The 19,193-nt window shown below is 44.3% G+C and overlaps 1 protein-coding gene across 2 annotated transcripts in view; it reads left to right on the top strand.

Annotated features, from left to right (window-relative positions):
* The window catches only part of LOC143300610 (dehydrogenase/reductase SDR family member 4-like), a 124,060-nt gene that overhangs the window by 82,807 nt on the left and 22,060 nt on the right, over positions 1-19,193 (top strand). For both annotated transcript variants that reach the window (XM_076614394.1, XM_076614393.1), the window contains exons 6-7: positions 1,253-1,323; positions 17,601-17,652. In XM_076614394.1, coding sequence (XP_076470509.1) covers positions 1,253-1,323; positions 17,601-17,652 — 123 coding nt within the window. The remainder of the gene's footprint in view (positions 1-1,252; positions 1,324-17,600; positions 17,653-19,193) is intronic.

Below are 19,193 nucleotides of genomic sequence, written 5' to 3'. Positions count from 1 at the left end.
TTGGAATTGGCCTAAAGTACCGAACAGATGGTAAGTTGTTTAACCTCAGAAGGCTTCAAGCAAAAACGAAGGTCATGACAGACATCATCAGAGACTTTTTGTTTGCTGATGATTGTGCCCTCAACGCTGGATCTGAAGCTGACATGCAACTCAGCGTTGACAAGTTTGCCACTGCCAGCAGGAACTTCGGCCTTACCATCAGCACGAGGAAAACTGAAGTTCTCCATCAGCCAGCCCCAGGGAAACCCTACGTTGAGCCCAACATCACAGTCAACAGTCAGAGACTCAGTGCGGTGGAGCGGTTCACATACCTTGGCAGCACACTGTCACGAAATGCAACCATCGACGATGAAGTGAACGTCAGGATTGCAAGAGCAAGCGCAACTTTTGGTAGACTCAGTGCAAATGTCTGGAACAGAAGAGGCATTAGTCTTGAGACCAAGCTAAAGGTCTACAGAGCAGTAGTTCTCCCCACACTACTGTACGCCTGCGAAACTTGGACAGTGTACCAACGACATGCCAAGAAGCTGAACCACTTCCACACAACATGCCTCAGGAAGCTACTGAACATCAAGTGGCAAGACAAGACCCCTGACACAGAGGTGCTCGCAAAAGCCACCCTTCCCAGCATCTTCACCATCCTGATGCAGTCCCAGCTTCGCTGGGCTGGACACATGGCGCGCATGCCAGACCATCGGCTGCCCAAAAGGCTCTTCTATGGCGAGCTGCAACAAGGGAAGAGATCACACGGAGGTCAGAAGAAGCGCTTCAGAGATACTCTGAAAGTCTCTCTGAAAGCGTTTGATATCAACCCGGACTCCTGGGAGGAATCTGCAGTGGACCGTGACAAATGGCGTGCTGCTGTGCACAAAGGCGCCAGGTTGTGCGAGGCCAACAGGACTGCTGCAGCTGTTCAGAAGAGGCAGGCCAGAAAGTCACGGGCAAACAAGCTCCCTGACAGTGGTATGCCTGTCTTTGTCTGCCCCAACTGTCAGCGAACATTTCGTGCGCAGATTGGACTATTCAGCCATCTGCGCATTCACAGATAGATTCATGAGCATCCTCCCCCCCAACCCACCACCACCCTCCCCCCATCCCCCAGCTGGATGACAACGATGGTCATCATCGATCTCGATGGACACACACACATTATACAGGTTGATGATGAATGGACTAGTTTCAAACAAATAAACGCAAGTTCTGCAACGCATAAACTCAAACACATAGAAAACGTGCTGTGGATCTGTTTCAGATTTTTGACATCAATGTAAAGGCAGGCTTCTTGTTATGCAGGGAAATTTACCCTCATATGGAGAAGAGAGGGTGAGTTCTTTTGTTTTGCCTTTTTTGATACATTTGTTTTATTTTACTTTTTGGTTCACATGTGTAAATGAGTGGGTATGTGTAATAATCCTGATTTGCCTGTCCTTGTTTATGCATGTGTGTATGTATATATTTATGTATGTATATATATGCATGCGTGTGTGTTTGTATGTATGTGTGTGTATGCATGTGTGTATGTGTGTTTGTGTGTCTGTGGTAAAGTTTAAAAAATTCATATACTCAGTAAATACTTTGTCAACACTGGTTTTGGATTAAACATAGGGGAAAAAAAAACAAACAAGAACAGAGGCAAGGCCTTCAAGATACACTTATTCCAACAAAGGAATCATGGGGGGAAAACAAAAAACACCTACTGCAATGCAGATCATGTCCCGGGAAAATGACACACTTTTGATGTAACCTTGATCTTTGATATCTAAATTTAGAAATATTTATTTTCTGCCCAGTACAGTTCTCTATACCATGTTTTTATGAAAATTAGTTGAAAAACCAAGTTTTATCAAGCTCATACATGTTTCTAAAGTGTTGTGACCTGGACCTTTGATCTTTGACCTTGTCTATTTTCATGGATTTTGTTCTCACCATAACAAATCTTTTACTTACTTTACTTTCGAATGCTTCTACCAGAAAGGTAGGTGTTCTGGGGAGACAAAGTTGGCGATCTACAGCATGACGTGAGGGCTGGATTAGAGTGATGCTGTGGGTGTGGAGTGTGTCTGAAACTCGTCAGTCCATTGCTAGCTTGGTCTTCCTCTGAGTTTTAGTGTTGTAGGCTCACAGGGTTGGCTGGTTGACGCATTCTTGTCAGGTGACCAAACCACTTAACCCTTTCACTGCCAGGGAAATAAGATTCAAGTGAAATCTATTTGCCAGGGATTTTTTTCCAAAAAAATGGGTATATATATTTTTTTTAAATTCTGTGCTCTTTGTTATTGGAGAAAGACCCATGAAAAATTATTTTCTGAATGGTAAATAAAGAATTCAAAACACTTGATGTTTTCCAATTTTATATATTTTCAGTGACATGCTGTTGTTTTGAAATCAGTGTTTTGTTTTTTGTCACATGTTCAACTTGTTCATTACAAACATTAGTCAGGTAATTTGCACTAAAATATCAGATTTTATGGACAAATGGATAAAACCTGTACACACAAATTATACAAGAACAACCATATATATATGATAGTCAGTCGTGTCCGACTATGACCATCAGAACAGCAGAGGAGGCAACTGCTGTTCCGACTATTTGGGCTAGAATTTGATTATAGTGGAGAGTGTCTTGCCCAAGTTACATCCCCACTCTCTCGGCCAAGAAGGTTTTAGGACAGTCGGCGTTGGGATGGTTCCCAAAGGCAAACTAGCCCACTAGGCTGCAGCACTAAGAGCCAGCACAATTTTGCCTCCTAGTTTGAGAGTCATAGTCCTTCACAAAAGACTAAGCTGTAAACCACAATAAAAAATTTAAAAAAGACAGATACACACTGCATTGTGACTACTCCATGTGATAACATAGAATAGAATAGATTATGTCTTTATTACCAAGTGTACCGGGGTCACAAGGAATATTTGGGGGGGGATAGTACATAACAAGATACGTACATAAATCGATTAAACAGTCCAGTTGGTTCGCTGTTATAGTTGTTAGTTTTTCATTAGAAATATGTTATATTGTTATGATTTTTTGTTTATTTTTTAAACAAAACTTAAATCAATAATTTTCACACACACACACACACTTTCACTTACTCGTATGCGTACACAGTAATTCCCCCCCCCGCCACCCCCACCCCCCACCCCTCCTCCCACTTGATTTTTTTCCTTCCCTCGTCTAATATCACTTACAGTGAAAAGACGTTAAACTAAAGAACGAACATAAATGGAAAATCATACACAAACACAGATACAGTAGAAATAAGATACATACAAGTGCATATCAATATAAAAACTTGTGCATACTCACACATGCACGCACTTCACACACACACATGCACGCACGCACGCACACACACACACACATGCACGCACACACACACACACACACACACATGCACGCACACACACACATTTGAACAGAAGCTGCATATTACATGTGGATGGGGCTGATGACCAGATATTCAGGTAAATGGTTGTTGGTTGCACAATTCTATTTATCACACTGGATTTATTCGAGAGACAGGGCATTGACTGCTTTGGGGAAAAAGCTATTGGCGAAGCGATTGGTTTTTGTCCTTATACTTTTGTACCGTCGACCAGAGGGAAGCATCTTGAAAATTAAAAAAAAAGCAGGATGTGATTCGTCCTGGCTGATTGATTTTGCTTTTTTGAGTAGCTGCTTATAATATATGTCTTCTAGAGAAGGTAGATCAGCCCTGGTAATCTTGGTGGCACTTTTTACGATTCTGTTAAGGGCTGCAACTTCTGCCTTGGAAATGTTTCTGTACCAAATAGTAATAGCAAAGGTTAGCACACTTTCAGTGACTGCTTGGTAGAAATCAGCCATGATTTCTTTTTTAATTCCGAACTTTTTGAGGTGCCGAAGAAAGTACAGGTGTTGTTGTGCTTTCTTAACAATTTTTCCCGTATTTTTCTCCCATTTCAAATCGTTGGAAATGATCAGTCCGAGAAATTTAAAGTCGCTGATGATCTCTACTTGCTTGTCTTCAATGACAAGAGGTAGGGGGTCAGATCTGGTCTTCCTGAAATCTAGAATTAATTCTTTGGAATTTGATACGTTGAGTTCTAAGTTGTTTTGATCACACCAGCTGACAAGTTCATGTACTTCTTCCCTATATTTTGACTCATCACTCTTCGTAATCAGCCCTTCTAGAGTAGTATCATCGGCAAACTTGACCATGGTGTTACATTCATTTTGAGATGCATAGTCATGTGTGAATAGTGAGTATAACAGTGGGGATAGAACACATCCCTGTGGGGTGCCTATGTTGAGAATGCATGTGGAGGAAGTGAGGTCACCAACTTTAACAACTTGTGGTCTGCATCTTAGAAAATTTAGGATCCATGCACAAATTGATTCAGACAGCGAGAGGTCTTTCAGTTTAAAATATAGTTTTGATGGCACGATTGTGTTGAACGCAGAGCTGTAGTAAATGAAAAGGATCCTGGCATAGCCGTTAGGATTTTCGAGATGTCTGAGGACATGGTAGAGTGGATGTGAGGCCACGCCCCCTCGGTCTCCACCCCCCTCCTCTTACCCCTCTCACACAGTCACTTTGTCCAGTTCTCATCAGACCGCATTGGCTGAGTGCCAAGAAAATCGCTCACACTGTGCCCTGCTAATAATTCGGTCACTTTCTGTCATCTGCTATATCTGGCATCACTCACTGATAGTCGTATCTTGGCCAGTCTCTTCATTGCTCCCTTTATTTTCTATCAAATCGTCTGATAAAAGTTCATCACTGTCTTCTCCATCAAATTTACGCTTCAATTCTTTCTGAGCATCAGCTAAAGAAAGCAATCTAGGTTGATTTAGTGCACCAACATCGCATGTCTTGAGCACGGAGTCCGATATTTTGATGAGCTAGCGAGGAGAGGAGCCAGGCCAGCACTGAGGCAGTAATCCAAACAAAACGTTCAAATAAAGGACTGCCTCATGACGTAGTGGGGTTTCTAGCTATAAATAGAATCTTGAAAGATTCCCCAAGCTAAAGCTACCAATATGTTTGTCAACGAACTCAATGCAAACCAGGGAAAAGTCAGAATAATTATTTTTCGATGACGGTTATCTTGTCATTGTGGCAGGAAGTGTACACGCTTGCGCTGACGAGTTATCATGTCATATAGGCAGCCTAGTGTTTAATGTAATGGCATGCTATGTACTGATGAAGCATCAACCATCTTTCTGATGTCATTTCTGACCTGGTCCCTTCTGGTCTTGCCAGCTGCTCGACAGATAAATCACATCTCACTAGTTGTAAGTTTTTACTCCAAGGCTTTGTTTAATTACTTTAAAGTCCAATTCTGGCACTGATAGGTCAGGGAGGGAATGAAGACTGCATTGATCAGTTTGGCTTTGGTTTCCATCGGTGCTTCAGGAGGGGTGCTAGTTGATAACTGACTGAGTTTGCCACCTGGACTCCGGTCTCTATTTCTGTCTAGCTCTGTCTATCCTCACAAAGATGCTTCCTAGGTATTTGAAATCTTTGGTTTGTTTGAGCTGCTGTCAGTTGATTGTGATCAGCACCAAAACCACATTCCTCCACATCCTGAATAATCTACTGCAAGTGTCCGATACGACTCAGGACAAATTTCCTTTCTCACTCTTCTCGACTTGTCAGCTGCCTTTGACACTGGCTGAGTGCCATTCAGTTCTCCTTTTCCGTCTTCATGTTACATTTGGTATCAACAGCACTGTTCTAAACTGGTTCAAATCTTATCTCACTGATCGATTCCAGTCTGTCATTGTTGATAATTTCAAGTCTGAACCTGTTAAAATCGAACATGGAGTTTCACAGGGGTCTGTTTTAGGCCCAGTGCTCTTCATACTGTACACAGCTCCTCTCACTGAAATTATCAACCGCCATAATGTCAGTCATCATTCTTATGCTGATGAGACTCAACTCCAGAAGAATGATACCCCTGAAAAATTGTCGTCGCTCTTGCAAGAAACATCCAACTGCTTCCTGAACATTCAAAACTGGATAACTCTACATAAGTTACAATTGAACACGGACAAAACTGAAGCAATGATCATAGGAACTAAACAAAAACTCCCTTCCATCACAACTGACACATTCAAACTTGGCAGTACATCCATCCCTCTTTCCAGTTCAGTCAGGAACCTTGGTGTTGTCCTTGACAACACACTGTCCATGCAAAAATTTATCAATCAGACATGTCAGTCCTGCTACTATCAATTGCAGCACATTAGTTCCTTTCAGAAATATCTGTCCACTCTCATTCTCTCTCACTTTGAATACTGTAATTCTCTATTGTCTGGTTTGCCTGCTTCATCCATTCAGTCCCTTCAGTGCATACACAACTCTGCTGCCTGACTTGTCCTCAGAAAGAAAAGATCTGAGCACATCACTCCTCTTTTGCAGCATCTCCACTGGCTGCCTGTCTCACACAGAATAAAGTACAAGATCAGCACTGTTATAAACATATTCACAAATCTGCCCCTTCCTATCTCTGTGGCTGCCTTCACCTCTTCACTTCATCTCGCTTTCTACAACTGGCTTCAGATCCACTCTGTTTACACATACCCAGATTCAAACACTGCACTGTCTCTGGACCTTGCAATTAGAATGAACTTCCTCTTTCGCTTCGTCAGGTCTCCACGCTCAGCTCTTCAAGTCTGGCCTTAAAACCCACCTCTTCCCAAAATAGCCTCCCTGCCCTGCCTCTTCCCTGTCTTCAGTTTCTCCAGTTTTAGAGTTATACATGCGTGTGAATGACTGGTGTGAAAGAGCTTTGATTTGTCTCTGCACAAGATTCAATGGTATATGAATATCGTTATTATTATTATTATTACTTTTCAGGAGTGTGCCTTACTGACAAGACCTCTGTCTTACCTATGCTGATCTTAATACCATAGTGTTTGTAGTTGCTGTTCAGGTTGTCAGTATGTATTTGCTTTATTTTTTGTTTTAATTTTGCATGCTTTGGTGGTTGGCAGACAGCGATTCATTCAGGGCCTCATGGTCTGGGTTGGCATCTTTTCTCTTGGAACCAGTTGGAAAGTCTGCTCTGGGTCCATACTGCACTTTGGCTGTTGATGTAGATTTCTCCGATGTTGTTGATGAGTTACCCCTTCATGCCATACAGTTGCAGCACCTCCCAGGGCTTGCTTCTATTGACCATGTCAGTGGCTTTTTCTTATCTACGAAGACAAGGTGGAGCTGATTTTGGTACTTGCATGCTCTCTCACAGAGTTGTCAGAGGGAAAAGACAGCATCCATGCAGCCTTGTCCTTTCATGAAGTCAAACTGTTGCTCTGGTGTGCTGCTCCACGATCTTGGCAAAGATCTTGCCAGTGTGACTGAGAAGGGAGATGCCTCTGAACATGCTGCAGTCTTGTTTGCTCCCCTTTTTGACCCACTTGTGTAAACAAAGTGAGTCTTTGTTATAATCCGGTGTGTCTGTGTGTCTGCGCATACGCGTGCGCACGCACACGTGTGCACGCGCGCATGTGTGTGTATGTGTGTTCATGGTAAAACTGCAATGAATTAATTTTCTTTGGAAATACTTTGTCTGCCGATACCAAATTTGGATTAAACATAGTAAGAGAAAAATCTTCACAGTCACACCAATAATAGGTTGTAAGTCTTCCAAAATGAGTCATTTTTTTTTTATCATTAATGGTTTATTTTGTTGAGGCTTGATCCAGATAAAAAAAAAAATCTAAATGCCATTTCCCAGTTGCTAGAACATAGGCCATGTTTGGTAAGTAGACAGCATGACATTGTTGTTCTTGTTCGCAATTAAAAGAAAAGAAATACAAATTCTGGACAAAACACATACAGTGACACCAACTACATCATTGACATGTTTACTGCCTATGAATGTTTTAAAGTAAATACTGAATTAACTTGAATGAACATAAAAGAGAAATTGAATGGACTGTGTCATAATTTCTGAGTGTAACTAATCCCGTCAAACACAGGTCTCCGCAGATCTAGAGAAAAGAGCTACATGTTGCTGGGTGCTTGAGGCAATTGCAATGTCTCCTTTACTGCGGATTTTAAAGAATTTCTTAAATGCATGAGATATACCAAAATAACATGATTTAAACTGCATTATTACTTCGAATACCGCAATGTATTTGTCACGTTTAACAAAACATGCTTAAATGGTAATTTTTGTATGTAATGGGGGTGAGCATTGTTAACGTTTGGAGGCAGATGTGTTTTTCAGGAGCTCTGAAAGAAATTAATTGTTTTTGCTAATAATGTATGGTTTGATGAGCCAGCATGTCTCATCATTAGCAGTGGAAACATCTGCTGTATCCACCCACATTTCTGGACTTTTTAAACAAATGTGATGCCAGTTTTGTGCAAATTCATGGCATTTGACTGAGTTTGATGGGTCGGCTTCACTGGAAACGAAGACAGATGACTGCAGTTTCTACTTCTGTTTCTGGTTTGAGTGTATCGGACACCTCCCTTTTGTGCAACAGTGCGGATAAAGACATGACTAGAAATGCAAAGAAGAAACAGAAAACATTGCAAAGTACTCTGGCAGGTTCCACTATGAAAGGAACTTTAGCATGGTTTATGTTTGAACCAAGAACAAACTTTGACATGGAGCAGATCGGAGACAGAAATGACAAACTAACAAAATGTCTGATTGCGTCTTCTCTTCCATATCTGGATCTGTACCTACTGTTACTGTTACTACTGCTGCTGTTGGGTGGAACCTTCATCATGGAGTTACTAATGAAGACCTGATGTTGAAACTGTGCCAATGGAACTGAGATCTCAAAACTCTCAGAGTGTAGAAGAACTGTGATCAGTGATTCTATCCTTAAAATTTGACAGTCTGAAAAAAGAGGTAAGAGAATCCCGCAAAAGAGAGGAGGAATTAAAAAGCAAATCGCTGAGGTAAAGTTACCGCAGAATTAGCAGATCACAGGAGTGAAGAACTGGCAACATATATGAGGCGAAACAACATCCAGATCTTTGGTGTTGAAGAGCCCCAGGGGAGACACAGGGACAGTGTGAAGAAAAAGTACTGTCCATCTTCAGAGAAAAACTCTGGATTAAAGTGGCTCAATAGGACATCCAGGCGCCACACCGACTTGGACCAGCGAGAAAGAATCCTGTTAGTCACTCCAGCAATGGAAAAAAGGACACTCCAAGTGGAGTCCTTGTTTGCTTTGTGTCTCGACGGGTGCGTGACTCAGTTGTATGCATGTTAAAATTTGTGTGGTTGTGGCATCATGATGGTGGAAGATCTTACCCCTAGGTCCTGCGCCCAACTGTGTACCATGAGGGCCAGACATGATGGTATGTCAACAGGCTTAGACTAAAACCGTGTAAGTCCATTTGAAGACTGAACGATAGGGTTGTGAATGTGGACAAGGTGTCTGATTTAAATCAGTACATGACAGTGCTACTTAACTGGTAACATGTCTTTTGTTTATGTTTTTTTCATCTTCTTTCTCTCGGTCTTTCAGTGTTTATCTCTTATTCTTTACATTTGTTTTTTCGCAGTGGCCTGTGATTTATGTGAATGATTATTGTTATGGCCACTGTTTCTAAGCAACATAATGACTATGTTTGACCAAGTTTGGTCAGTATTGTTTGTATCCATAGCCTGTCCTTGATGTTGTATAGACTATCGTAGATTTTCTTAAAGTCAATAATGTTGGGAATGTTCGTTTTTGATTTTCAGAGTATCCTTTTGTTAAAACATTTTGATGCTGGTGGAAATACCAGAACTGGGTTATTATTACTGTCTGGTACCAAAAATGGAAGGCGTGAGACATGTCTGTCAGGCAAAATAATTTTATGGGAAATTAACATCTTCATATTTGTGTGACCATAAATGGTACTAAATGATTGTCATGCTTATTTGTGTCTGCTGCTTGTATATATTTTCTTGCTTTTTGTTTACTTTATTCATTTGTTTGTTGTGCTGTATATGGTGTGGGATATCAGCGGATGTACCCGAGCATAGTGATGTGTAGTGGCATAGGTTTTGGGGGTTGGGGGATGCAATGTATTCCTGTTTCCATAACCCACAAAACGCTGACATGGATTACAGGATATTTAACATGCATATTTGATCTTTTGCTTGCATTTTCATACAAAGGGAGTTCAGGCACTAGTAGGTCTGCACATGTGTTGACCTGGGAGATTGGAAAAATCTCCACCCTTTATCCACCAGGCGCTGTTACCGAGATTCGAACCCGGGACCCTCAGATTGAAAGTCCAGTGTGCAACACTTTAACCACTCAGCTACTGCACCCGTCCTGTGTGTTCAATTAATGAAGGTTTTGAAACTGGTCAGATGTCTGTTACTCAGAGACAGGGAGTCATTACCTGTATTCCAAAAGAAGGTAAAGATAAGGGATATATTAAAAAAACTGGCGCCCTATTATTCTGTTCAACACAGCTTACAAGATTGCCTCAGCTTGTATAGCACAGCGTCTGAAATGTGTATTGCAGTACATTATTGATGAAAGTCAAAAAAGGCTTGTAACCTGCGGTGGGGCATGGTAACCAGTAGGCAGGACAGGCGGAGATGCAGCTCAGCATCGCTTATCTTAAGCAGCTGCAAAGAGATGGTGACAGTTTTCCTTGAATGCCTTCACAACATTTTTTGTCAGTGCATGCCATCTATGGTACTTCTGTCAGCAGCAGCAGTTGCTAGCTGCCAAGGCTAAAAGCTTCCCCTTATAAGGTTGGCCTTGAGATTATTCTTGTACTTATTCTTTTGGCATTCCTGGTTGTGACTACCATTTGACAGCTCCCCATAGAAGAGCTGTCAAAGAATTCTTGACCCTTCTTTGTAGATGATGTGGACAGACCATCGAAGCTGGGCCTGAAGGATCTTGGCTTAAGTGCTTGTAAGTGCTGGCTCTTTCCATGAATTCTTTGTTAGTAATGGGATCCTGCCAGCACATCCGCATGATTGAATGCAGGGAACATGTGAAATTGCGCCAGGTGTTTGATGTACCTGCGGTACAAAGTCCATGTTTTGCAGCCCTATTGATATATGAACCTCCGCATTGTATGCCTTGAGCCTGGAAGAGAGGTGAACTGGAATGTCCTTGTGTTGCAAGACTGATGCAGAGTCTGCCAAGTGCCTAGCATGCTTTCTGTATCTTGGTTATAATCTCTCTGTCAGGGGAACCACCATTAGAGATGCTGCTGCCCTCGTACTTAAAACCATCAACATTCTTCACCTGTTTGCCATTAATTGTTGGGGTTACTGTTTGGTGCAGACTGCCTCCCGAAACCTGGAGGGGGTCAGGCTGGTGTTCTCCTGACCCACTCCCGGGAGGGTCACTACCTTGTCGTGGTCGGGAGGCTTAGTGGCCAGTGATCGAGCGAGCTATGTCGGCGGGGGCATCAGTGCTTCTTGGGGTTTGGTGCTCTGATCCCAGGTCTTAATTGACAGCCTACATAGCCATCGTAGCTGTCAGGGCTGAATAAGTGGTGGTTTTGTACTGATGCCCCTGATAGGGCTTCCCATGCCGAACAGGTCATGAGTGAGGCCCAAACTAAACGTGACCCACTGTCCCTTTCGCTGTTCTCTATTCTTCTTTTTACTGCCTCTTTTCTGTCCTCAGCTCCCCATCAAGCCTTCTTTTCCACATTCTTTTTTTCTCTGCGGCCTTCTTTAGGCCCGCCGTGTTTGCCATGCGGCGCGACCTGTGATGGAGGGGAATGAGATCCTGGGGATTGAGAGAGCACGCTGCTCTCAACACATCCCTTTGGCTCGGACCTCTCCTAAGACAGGCGGCACACATTGGCCCGTGTGTGTCAATCGGCTACCCCTTCGTGGGGCTGGGTCAAGACTGGCAGTTTAGTGGCTGACGAAGGTAACCCCCGTAGTGCTCGGTTCTCTGTCCCCGGGAGCTGGGCATGATCGGGGGGGAACACGTTGGAGCTGGACTGTTTGTCGTATATCCCTCCCGAAACCTGGAAGGGGTCAAGCTGGTGTTCCCTTGACCCTGGCCCCTAAGTTGGACCCCATGGTGGGTGGGTAAGGGAGGGATGAATTCAATTTTTTTTTCAACATGACTTCCAAAAAACTACACCCCCCTGGCTCTGGTAAAAGAAGAAGACAGGGAACGGATGACTCAGACTCCGATTCGGAGGTCGTTGAGACCTCTGGATTTTGGCCATCGTGGCTGGTGATGGAGGGCGCTGATGACGACAAGCCGTTGTCGGCTCTCAGCCCCTTCGCTATCCAGAAGGGCTTTCAGTGTCTGGCAGGATCGCTGAAGTCCATCAAGAGGCTGAGGAGTGGAGCATTTTTAGTTCAGACGAAATCCAAAAGGCCGACACAGCTCCTTCTCAAGGCGACCACTTTCGTGGATAGGGCGGTGAAGGTTTCCCCTCACAAAGGCCTCAACTGCTCAAAGGGGGTCATCAGATGCCCGGAGTTGAAAGGTGTGTCTGAGGCCGAGATCAAGAGCGAGCTGTCCTCTCAGGGAGTGACCAAAGTGTACAGGGTGACGGTGAGGAAGGGGTGGGACAGAGTCCCGACCAACACTTTCTTCCTCACCTTCTGCTGCCCGGATGTCCCCAAGGACATTCAGGTCGGATACCTCATGGTCAGCGTAAGCTTGTATGTGCCGTCCCCCCTGAGATGCTTTAAATGTCAGAAATTCGGACACGTCAGGGACCGATGTAAGGAGGAAGAGGCATGTGGCACCTGTTCGAAGGCGGCGCACCAGGGCGATTGCGTCAATCCAGCCCGGTGCGCGAACTGCGGAGGTGGCCACCCGTCCTCATCGAAAGACTGCCCCGTCTGGAAAAAAGAGAAACAAATCCAGAAAGTCAAGACAGAAAAGAAAATTTCCTTCTTTGAGGCAAGGAAACAGGTGGAGGCCGCGTCGCCTAAGGTGTCGTATGCCTCTGTCGTCAGACCCAGGACGGTGGACGTCGCGGTCCAGACGACGTCCACAGGAACGCAGACGGACGACTTAACCGCCTCGTCGGAACCGTTGGCCTTGGGTGGAGACGCCGTGTCCACCCCTTCCCATCCTGTGCGGCAGTCCTCAGGGGCTGCTGGGCGGGAGCGGAAAACCTCGGGCGGAGGCATGTTGTCCTCCTCCCGCCCCACCCCACCCCCCGGCACCCCTCGCCCCGCCTCTCGTCTGCCTGGCCCTCGGGCTGGCGGAAGTGGCCGGAAGCCCCCCGTACCTCCAAGGCTCAAGGAGGGGAGGGTTGCGGCCTTGGCGGGATCGGGAGGGGCCGAGGTGGTGGATATTCCGACTCGGTCGGAATCCGAAAAATTTATTTCGAAAAACAAATACTCCATCCTGGCGGACCTTGAGCCACCGCAAGCACAGGAGCAGGGGGTAGCGATGGAATAGGCTGCTGCTTTATTATTTTAACCTTTTTTAATGGCAGTGATCCACTGGAACATCCGGGGGTTCCACGCCAATTTTCAGGAACTCCAGCTGCTTTGTCGTGCTTTGAAACCCTCAGTGCTGGCGCTGCAGGAGACTCTGCAAAGAGATGTCAAGGTTTTATCTCTCTCTGGTTTTAACTCCGTTTTTAAACCCGCTCAACCGAAGCAGAGGGATTGACAGGAGGTGTCGCTCTTTTTATTCGCAAGTCCCTTTTATACAGTACAGTTCTTTTAAGCACCCCTTTACAGGCGGTGGCAGTCAGAGTCACGCTTGAGAAAACCATCACTGTCTGCTCTCTCTATCTTCCTCCTTCCGTCCGCGTTCTGAGGCAGGACCTCATGAACCTGGTCGACCAGCTCCCACGTCCGTTTTTACTGTTGGGCGACTTCAATGGACACTCCCCGCTCTGGGGAAGTGAGATGACATCAGCCCGAGGTCTTCTCTTGGAAAACCTTCTTTCAGACATGGACTTGTGCTGTCTTAACGACAAGTCTCCCACCTACCTGCATCTGTCCTCTGGAAAGCTCTCGTGTTTAGATCTGTCGGTCTGCGATCCATTGTTGGTCCTGGACTACGAGTGGAAAGTGCACGATGATCTGCACGGGAGTGACCACTTTCCTGTCGTCCTCCGCCCCACAGATGGAGAAGGTGACTCTCTGCCTGACTGCCTGTATTACGACAAAGCAGACTGGAGTTTTTTTACCACCAAGATAAGAGCGGAGCTGCAGGAAGAAACAGTATTGAAAAGCAAGGACCCTGCTGACACTCTGACTCGGATCGTTTTAGATTGCACCAAAGCAGCAGTCCCATCGTCTACCTCCAAGCCTCAGGTCCCTAGAACGCCCTGGTTCAACGCGGAATGTCGGGAGGCCCGCAAGTCTCGGAAGAGAGCGCAGCGACACGTCTTTCGGAGACCGGAGACCGATAGCGTTCGAACCCATCAACAGCTGAGGGCGAAAGCCAGGTATGTTTTTAAAAAGAGCCAGAGGAAGTCATGGAGAGATTTTTGCTCTTCCTTAACCTCCAACACACCCAAGAAGAAAGTGTGGAGGGTTTTAAAAAGAATTAAGGGCAAAAACATATGCCCGACCTTTCACCATCTTAAACTTTCAGACGCTCTGGTCACAGAGAAGAAAGCAGTTGCCAATTTGCTTGCCTCCACAATAGAACAGAACTCGAGATCTGCTAACAAATCTGCTCGCTTTCTTAAAACCAAAAACCTGTCAGAAAAAACACCATGTAACTTCTTTTCCGACAACACAGAGAATTACAACCTTCCTTTCACAATGAATGAACTTAAATCTGCCCTTCAGACCTGTACGGATTCCTGTCCAGGAATGGACGAGGTCCATTATAAACTCCTAAAGCACCTTCCCCAAACCTGTCTGGACACCCTGCTTAAAGTTTATAACCACATCTGGGTCACAGGCTTCTTTCCACCCTCCTGGCAGAAAGCCCTCATAATCCCGCTGCCGAAAAACCGGGAAAAGACCCCTCGAACCCAACTACCGCCCAATAGCACTGACCAGCTGCATCTGCAAACTGATGGAGAAGATGGTCAACGGTAGACTGATGTGGAAACTAGAGACCGACGGCCTTCTGGCGAAAGAACAGTGCGGTTTCCGCAAGCATCGCTCTACCGTTGACCATCTGGTTCGTCTGGAAACCACTGTAAGAAATGCTTTCGTGAACAAACAACATGTGGTGGCCATATTTTTTGACTTGGAGAAAGCTTACGATACCACGTGGAAGTTTGGTATTCTCTCTGACTTGCACAAGCTCAGCTTCCGAGGACACCTGCCTCAGTTCATCCACAATTTTTTACAAGACAGACAATTCCAGGTGAGAGTCGGCACCACCCTGTCCGACATTCACGAGCAGGAGCTGGGTGTCCCGCAAGGGAGCATCCTGTCGCCGGCTCTTTTCAGCATCAAAATTAATGACATCGTTCAATCCGTTCAGAAAGGATCGGACAGCTCCCTGTTCGTGGATGATTTTGCCTTATATGCAACCGGCAGCACGTACGCCAGCATCCAGCGACGGCTTCAGCTCTGCGTCAACAAAATCCAGTGTTGGGCAGAGGAGAATGGCTTCATGTTTTCGTCCTCCAAAACTGAATGCATCCATTTTCATAATTTTCGCCAGTTCTATCCGGACCCTGAAATCCGTCTGGGAACATCCACCATCCCGGCGGTCAAGGAAGCCAGATTTTTAGGGGTCATCTTCGATCAGAAGCTGAACTTCCTCAGCCACATTAAACAGCTGAAAATATCTTGCCAAAAAGCCCTTAACATCATCCGAGTTGTGGCACACACGAACTGGGGTGCTGATAAGAGAACTCTCTTGCACCTCTACAGAGCCCTGGTCCGGTCCAAACTGGATTATGGAAGTGTGGTATACGGCTCGGCCAGACCGTCCTATCTGAAACTGTTGGACCCTGTACACCACCAAGGGCTCCGTCTCAGCTTAGGTGCTTTCCGCACCACCCCTGTGCACAGCCTGTACGCAGAGGCGGGGGAACCGCCTCTTTCCAAACGCAGACTGAAGCTGACCCTGAACTATTATCTGAAATTGTTCTCTGAACCTACAAACCCTGCTTACGACGCTGTATTCAACAACCCTTTCGATAAGAAATTTACAGACAACCCAAACTGCATACCTCCTCTCGGACTCCGCATTCAGCCGCACTTAGAAAAGGCCGATCTGGATGTCGGTGGCATCTCGGATTTCTCTAAGTTCCCTGACAGCCCTCCGTGGACCTTTACAACACCTGAGGTCCGATTCGATCTGGCCTCATACCGTAAGGACACCACCAGTTCTCTGGCCTACAGAACCTACTTTTCGGAACTGTGCCACAAATTCCCCACTTTTCAAAGCATCTTCACTGACGGTTCCAAGTCAGAGGACGGAGTCGCCACATCTGCGTTCTGTCCCGCCTTTCCTGACCGGCCCTCAACGGAACACATCCTGTCTGACAGCTCGGTGTACACCGCGGAACTGACCGCACTGGTTCTGGGGTTAAAAATGGTTCTCTCTTCGAAACAGAAGAGATTCATGATCTTTTCCAACTCCTTGTCAGCCCTGGAGGCGATCGCCTGCAGGAATATCACTCATCCCAAACTGCTGGAATTTTATGAAACTTTTACTCTCGCAACGAAGAAAGGATACAAGGTTGTGTTGGCCTGGGTTCCCGGACATGTTGGCATTCGTGGTAACGAAAGGGCGGACCTGCTGGCCAGGAACGCTGTAAAGAAAGAATTGTCCAGATCCTTGGTACCCTATACAGACATGAAGCGGAAGGTCAACACTTACGTTAAGGATCTTTGGCAAGAGGAGTGGAACACCCAGACGGACAACAAGCTCTTTCAGATCCGTCCGGACCTAAAAGAGACCCTCCCTTCGGGGGTGAAGAACAGAAAGGAGGAGTCTGTGCTGTGCAGACTGCGTACGGGGCACACTTTTTTTACTCATTCTTACTTGTTGAAGGGGGAGGAGGCCCCTCGATGCATTCCCTGTGACGAGCCTCTCACCGTGAAACACGTGCTCCTTGACTGTTGGGATCTGCATGACGTTAGACGCAGACATTACACGGCGGTTTCTTTGAAGACTTTGTTTCGTGATGTCCCTCTGTGGGCGCTGATGGACTTCTTAAAAGAAGTGAACATTATTAACCAGATTTGAAGGTTTTAAACTATGGAAGTTTTTTTTTAACTTTGGAGTGGAAAGTTTGAAGTGGTGATCGTTTTAATTGGTTGTTTTTTTATCCTTGTAGTAGTTATTGACGCGGCGATAGCCTTGAGATGGCCTTAGTGGTCGGCGAGGCTCTAAGCACCATAATTTCATTTCATTTCATTTTGGTGCAGACTGGAGAAGGACTTGTATCTTTCCCAGGCTGATTGTCATGCCAAACATCTTAGATGCTTCAGAGAACTTATCAACAATTGTATAAAGGTGATTCTCCTTGTGGGCCATCAGGGCACAATCATCAGCCAGTAGAGCTTCTGTTATGAGCCTTTCCAGTGTGTTTATCTTCACTGCAAGGTGTCCTGAAGTCACTAACTGATCCATCCAGGTAGGAGCTGATGTAAATACCCATATCAACAGCATGAAACAGCACTTGCATAGAAAAGTTGTACAAATATTACATAAACAGAAATTTTCATTTGTTTTCTGAAGAAAACTTTATGTATGGTTTTATTCTTGACAGGGCTGGTGCCATTGTCTTCGTGTCTTCCATAGCTGCTTACAGTCCATTTTCGGTGAGCTTATGTCAGTAATTAATAGTTAGGAAGCAAGGAATTCAGTTTCACGTCCTGTCACAAACATTGGTAATTGTAGACATCTACTTAAAGTGTTAAGTTTCATATTTCAAGTTATGAGAAAAACAAGTAAAAAGGTGTGTGGGGGATGGGGGGAGGGGGTACGGGGGTGATGATTTACTAATAATTACACAAACCTGTATTCTTGATGTTTTATGGGCTGCTGCCCTAGTGCCCAAGATACAGAGAAATGTATAAAATTTAGAAAAAATTGAAGAAGAGATTTCTTTGGGAATCTGTACTTGCGATGTGTTGTATTTTTGCTGCAAGTTGGTGTTGTGGGTTTGAGATGCATGTTTATTGTGTGTAGACCCAGGGGATGGATAGGGAAAAATGGAGTTATACCATGGAAATCAGTTCATGTGAACCTGCTTGTTGAAACTTCAGTTATATTTATAGTTCCTCAATCTTTGTTCAAAGTCCTTTATCATTTCCTATGATTGTGAACACTGATAGAGTTAAATTTAGATGTTGAAAAAAATGTTGTGTAAACCTGCTTATTGTTTATGTGTTCATTTATTTATTTTCACTGTATGGTATGGATTATTTATGTTAAGATATACCACAAATTGTTGATCTTATACCATGTGAGATACTAGGCGTTTAAACCATTCAGTGCCAGAAAATTTTGTAAAAAAAGTGCTATCCTCTTGCCAGGGAATTTTTTATTTTGAATTGAAAAAAAAATCTAGCTCAAAATCTATGGGAGATACAGAGAGAAAGTAAACTTGTTTTATTACAGACAAGAGAGGCAAGGCCTTCAAGACTCACTTGTGATACACTTAAAAAAAAAATCCAAGCTTTTTATGTATTGAGTATAATTTCAAAATGTAATGTTTAAGATGAGAAAGATCAGTTTAAAGCAAATTAATTCCCCTAGCATTAATTACAGAGTAATTTCCCTTCTTTACTATCTGCACCAAAACATTTGCAAAATAAATAAAACTTCCGTGCTTAGCAAAATAAGTACCTGTTTGAACAAAAAATGATAATAATGACTGCTCTTGTTGTTGAGTCAGAATATCAGATCAAAGTGTCAAGTTTAGAGAATACAAAAAATATAAATATAACAGTAAATGCAGTTTGCATATAATTAGGCTTCATTTTTTATTTTTTTGTGCCCATCCCAGAGGTGCAATATTGTTTTAAACAAGATGACTGGAAAGAACTGAATTTTTCCTATTTTTATACCTAATTTGGTGTCAACTGACAAAGTATTTGCAGAGAAAATGTCAATGTTAAAGTTTACCATGGACACACACACACACACACACACACAGACAACCGAACACTGGGTTAAAACATAGACTCACTTTGTTTACACAAGTGAGTCAAAAATGATTGCAGATTCTGAATCTTTGCTTTTTCCCCAATTTGTTTTGAATGTAGTTTTGATTCCAGCATTTCAAAGTTAAGATAATTATGCACCAAAAAGTCTATTTCCACCCACACAGAATGACACCTAAAAGGAAAGAAAATAC

Source organism: Babylonia areolata, chromosome 26, assembly GCF_041734735.1.
Source record: "Babylonia areolata isolate BAREFJ2019XMU chromosome 26, ASM4173473v1, whole genome shotgun sequence".
NCBI classification, from domain to species: domain Eukaryota; kingdom Metazoa; phylum Mollusca; class Gastropoda; order Neogastropoda; family Buccinidae; genus Babylonia; species Babylonia areolata.
This window is presented reverse-complemented; position numbering and strand designations above follow the sequence as displayed.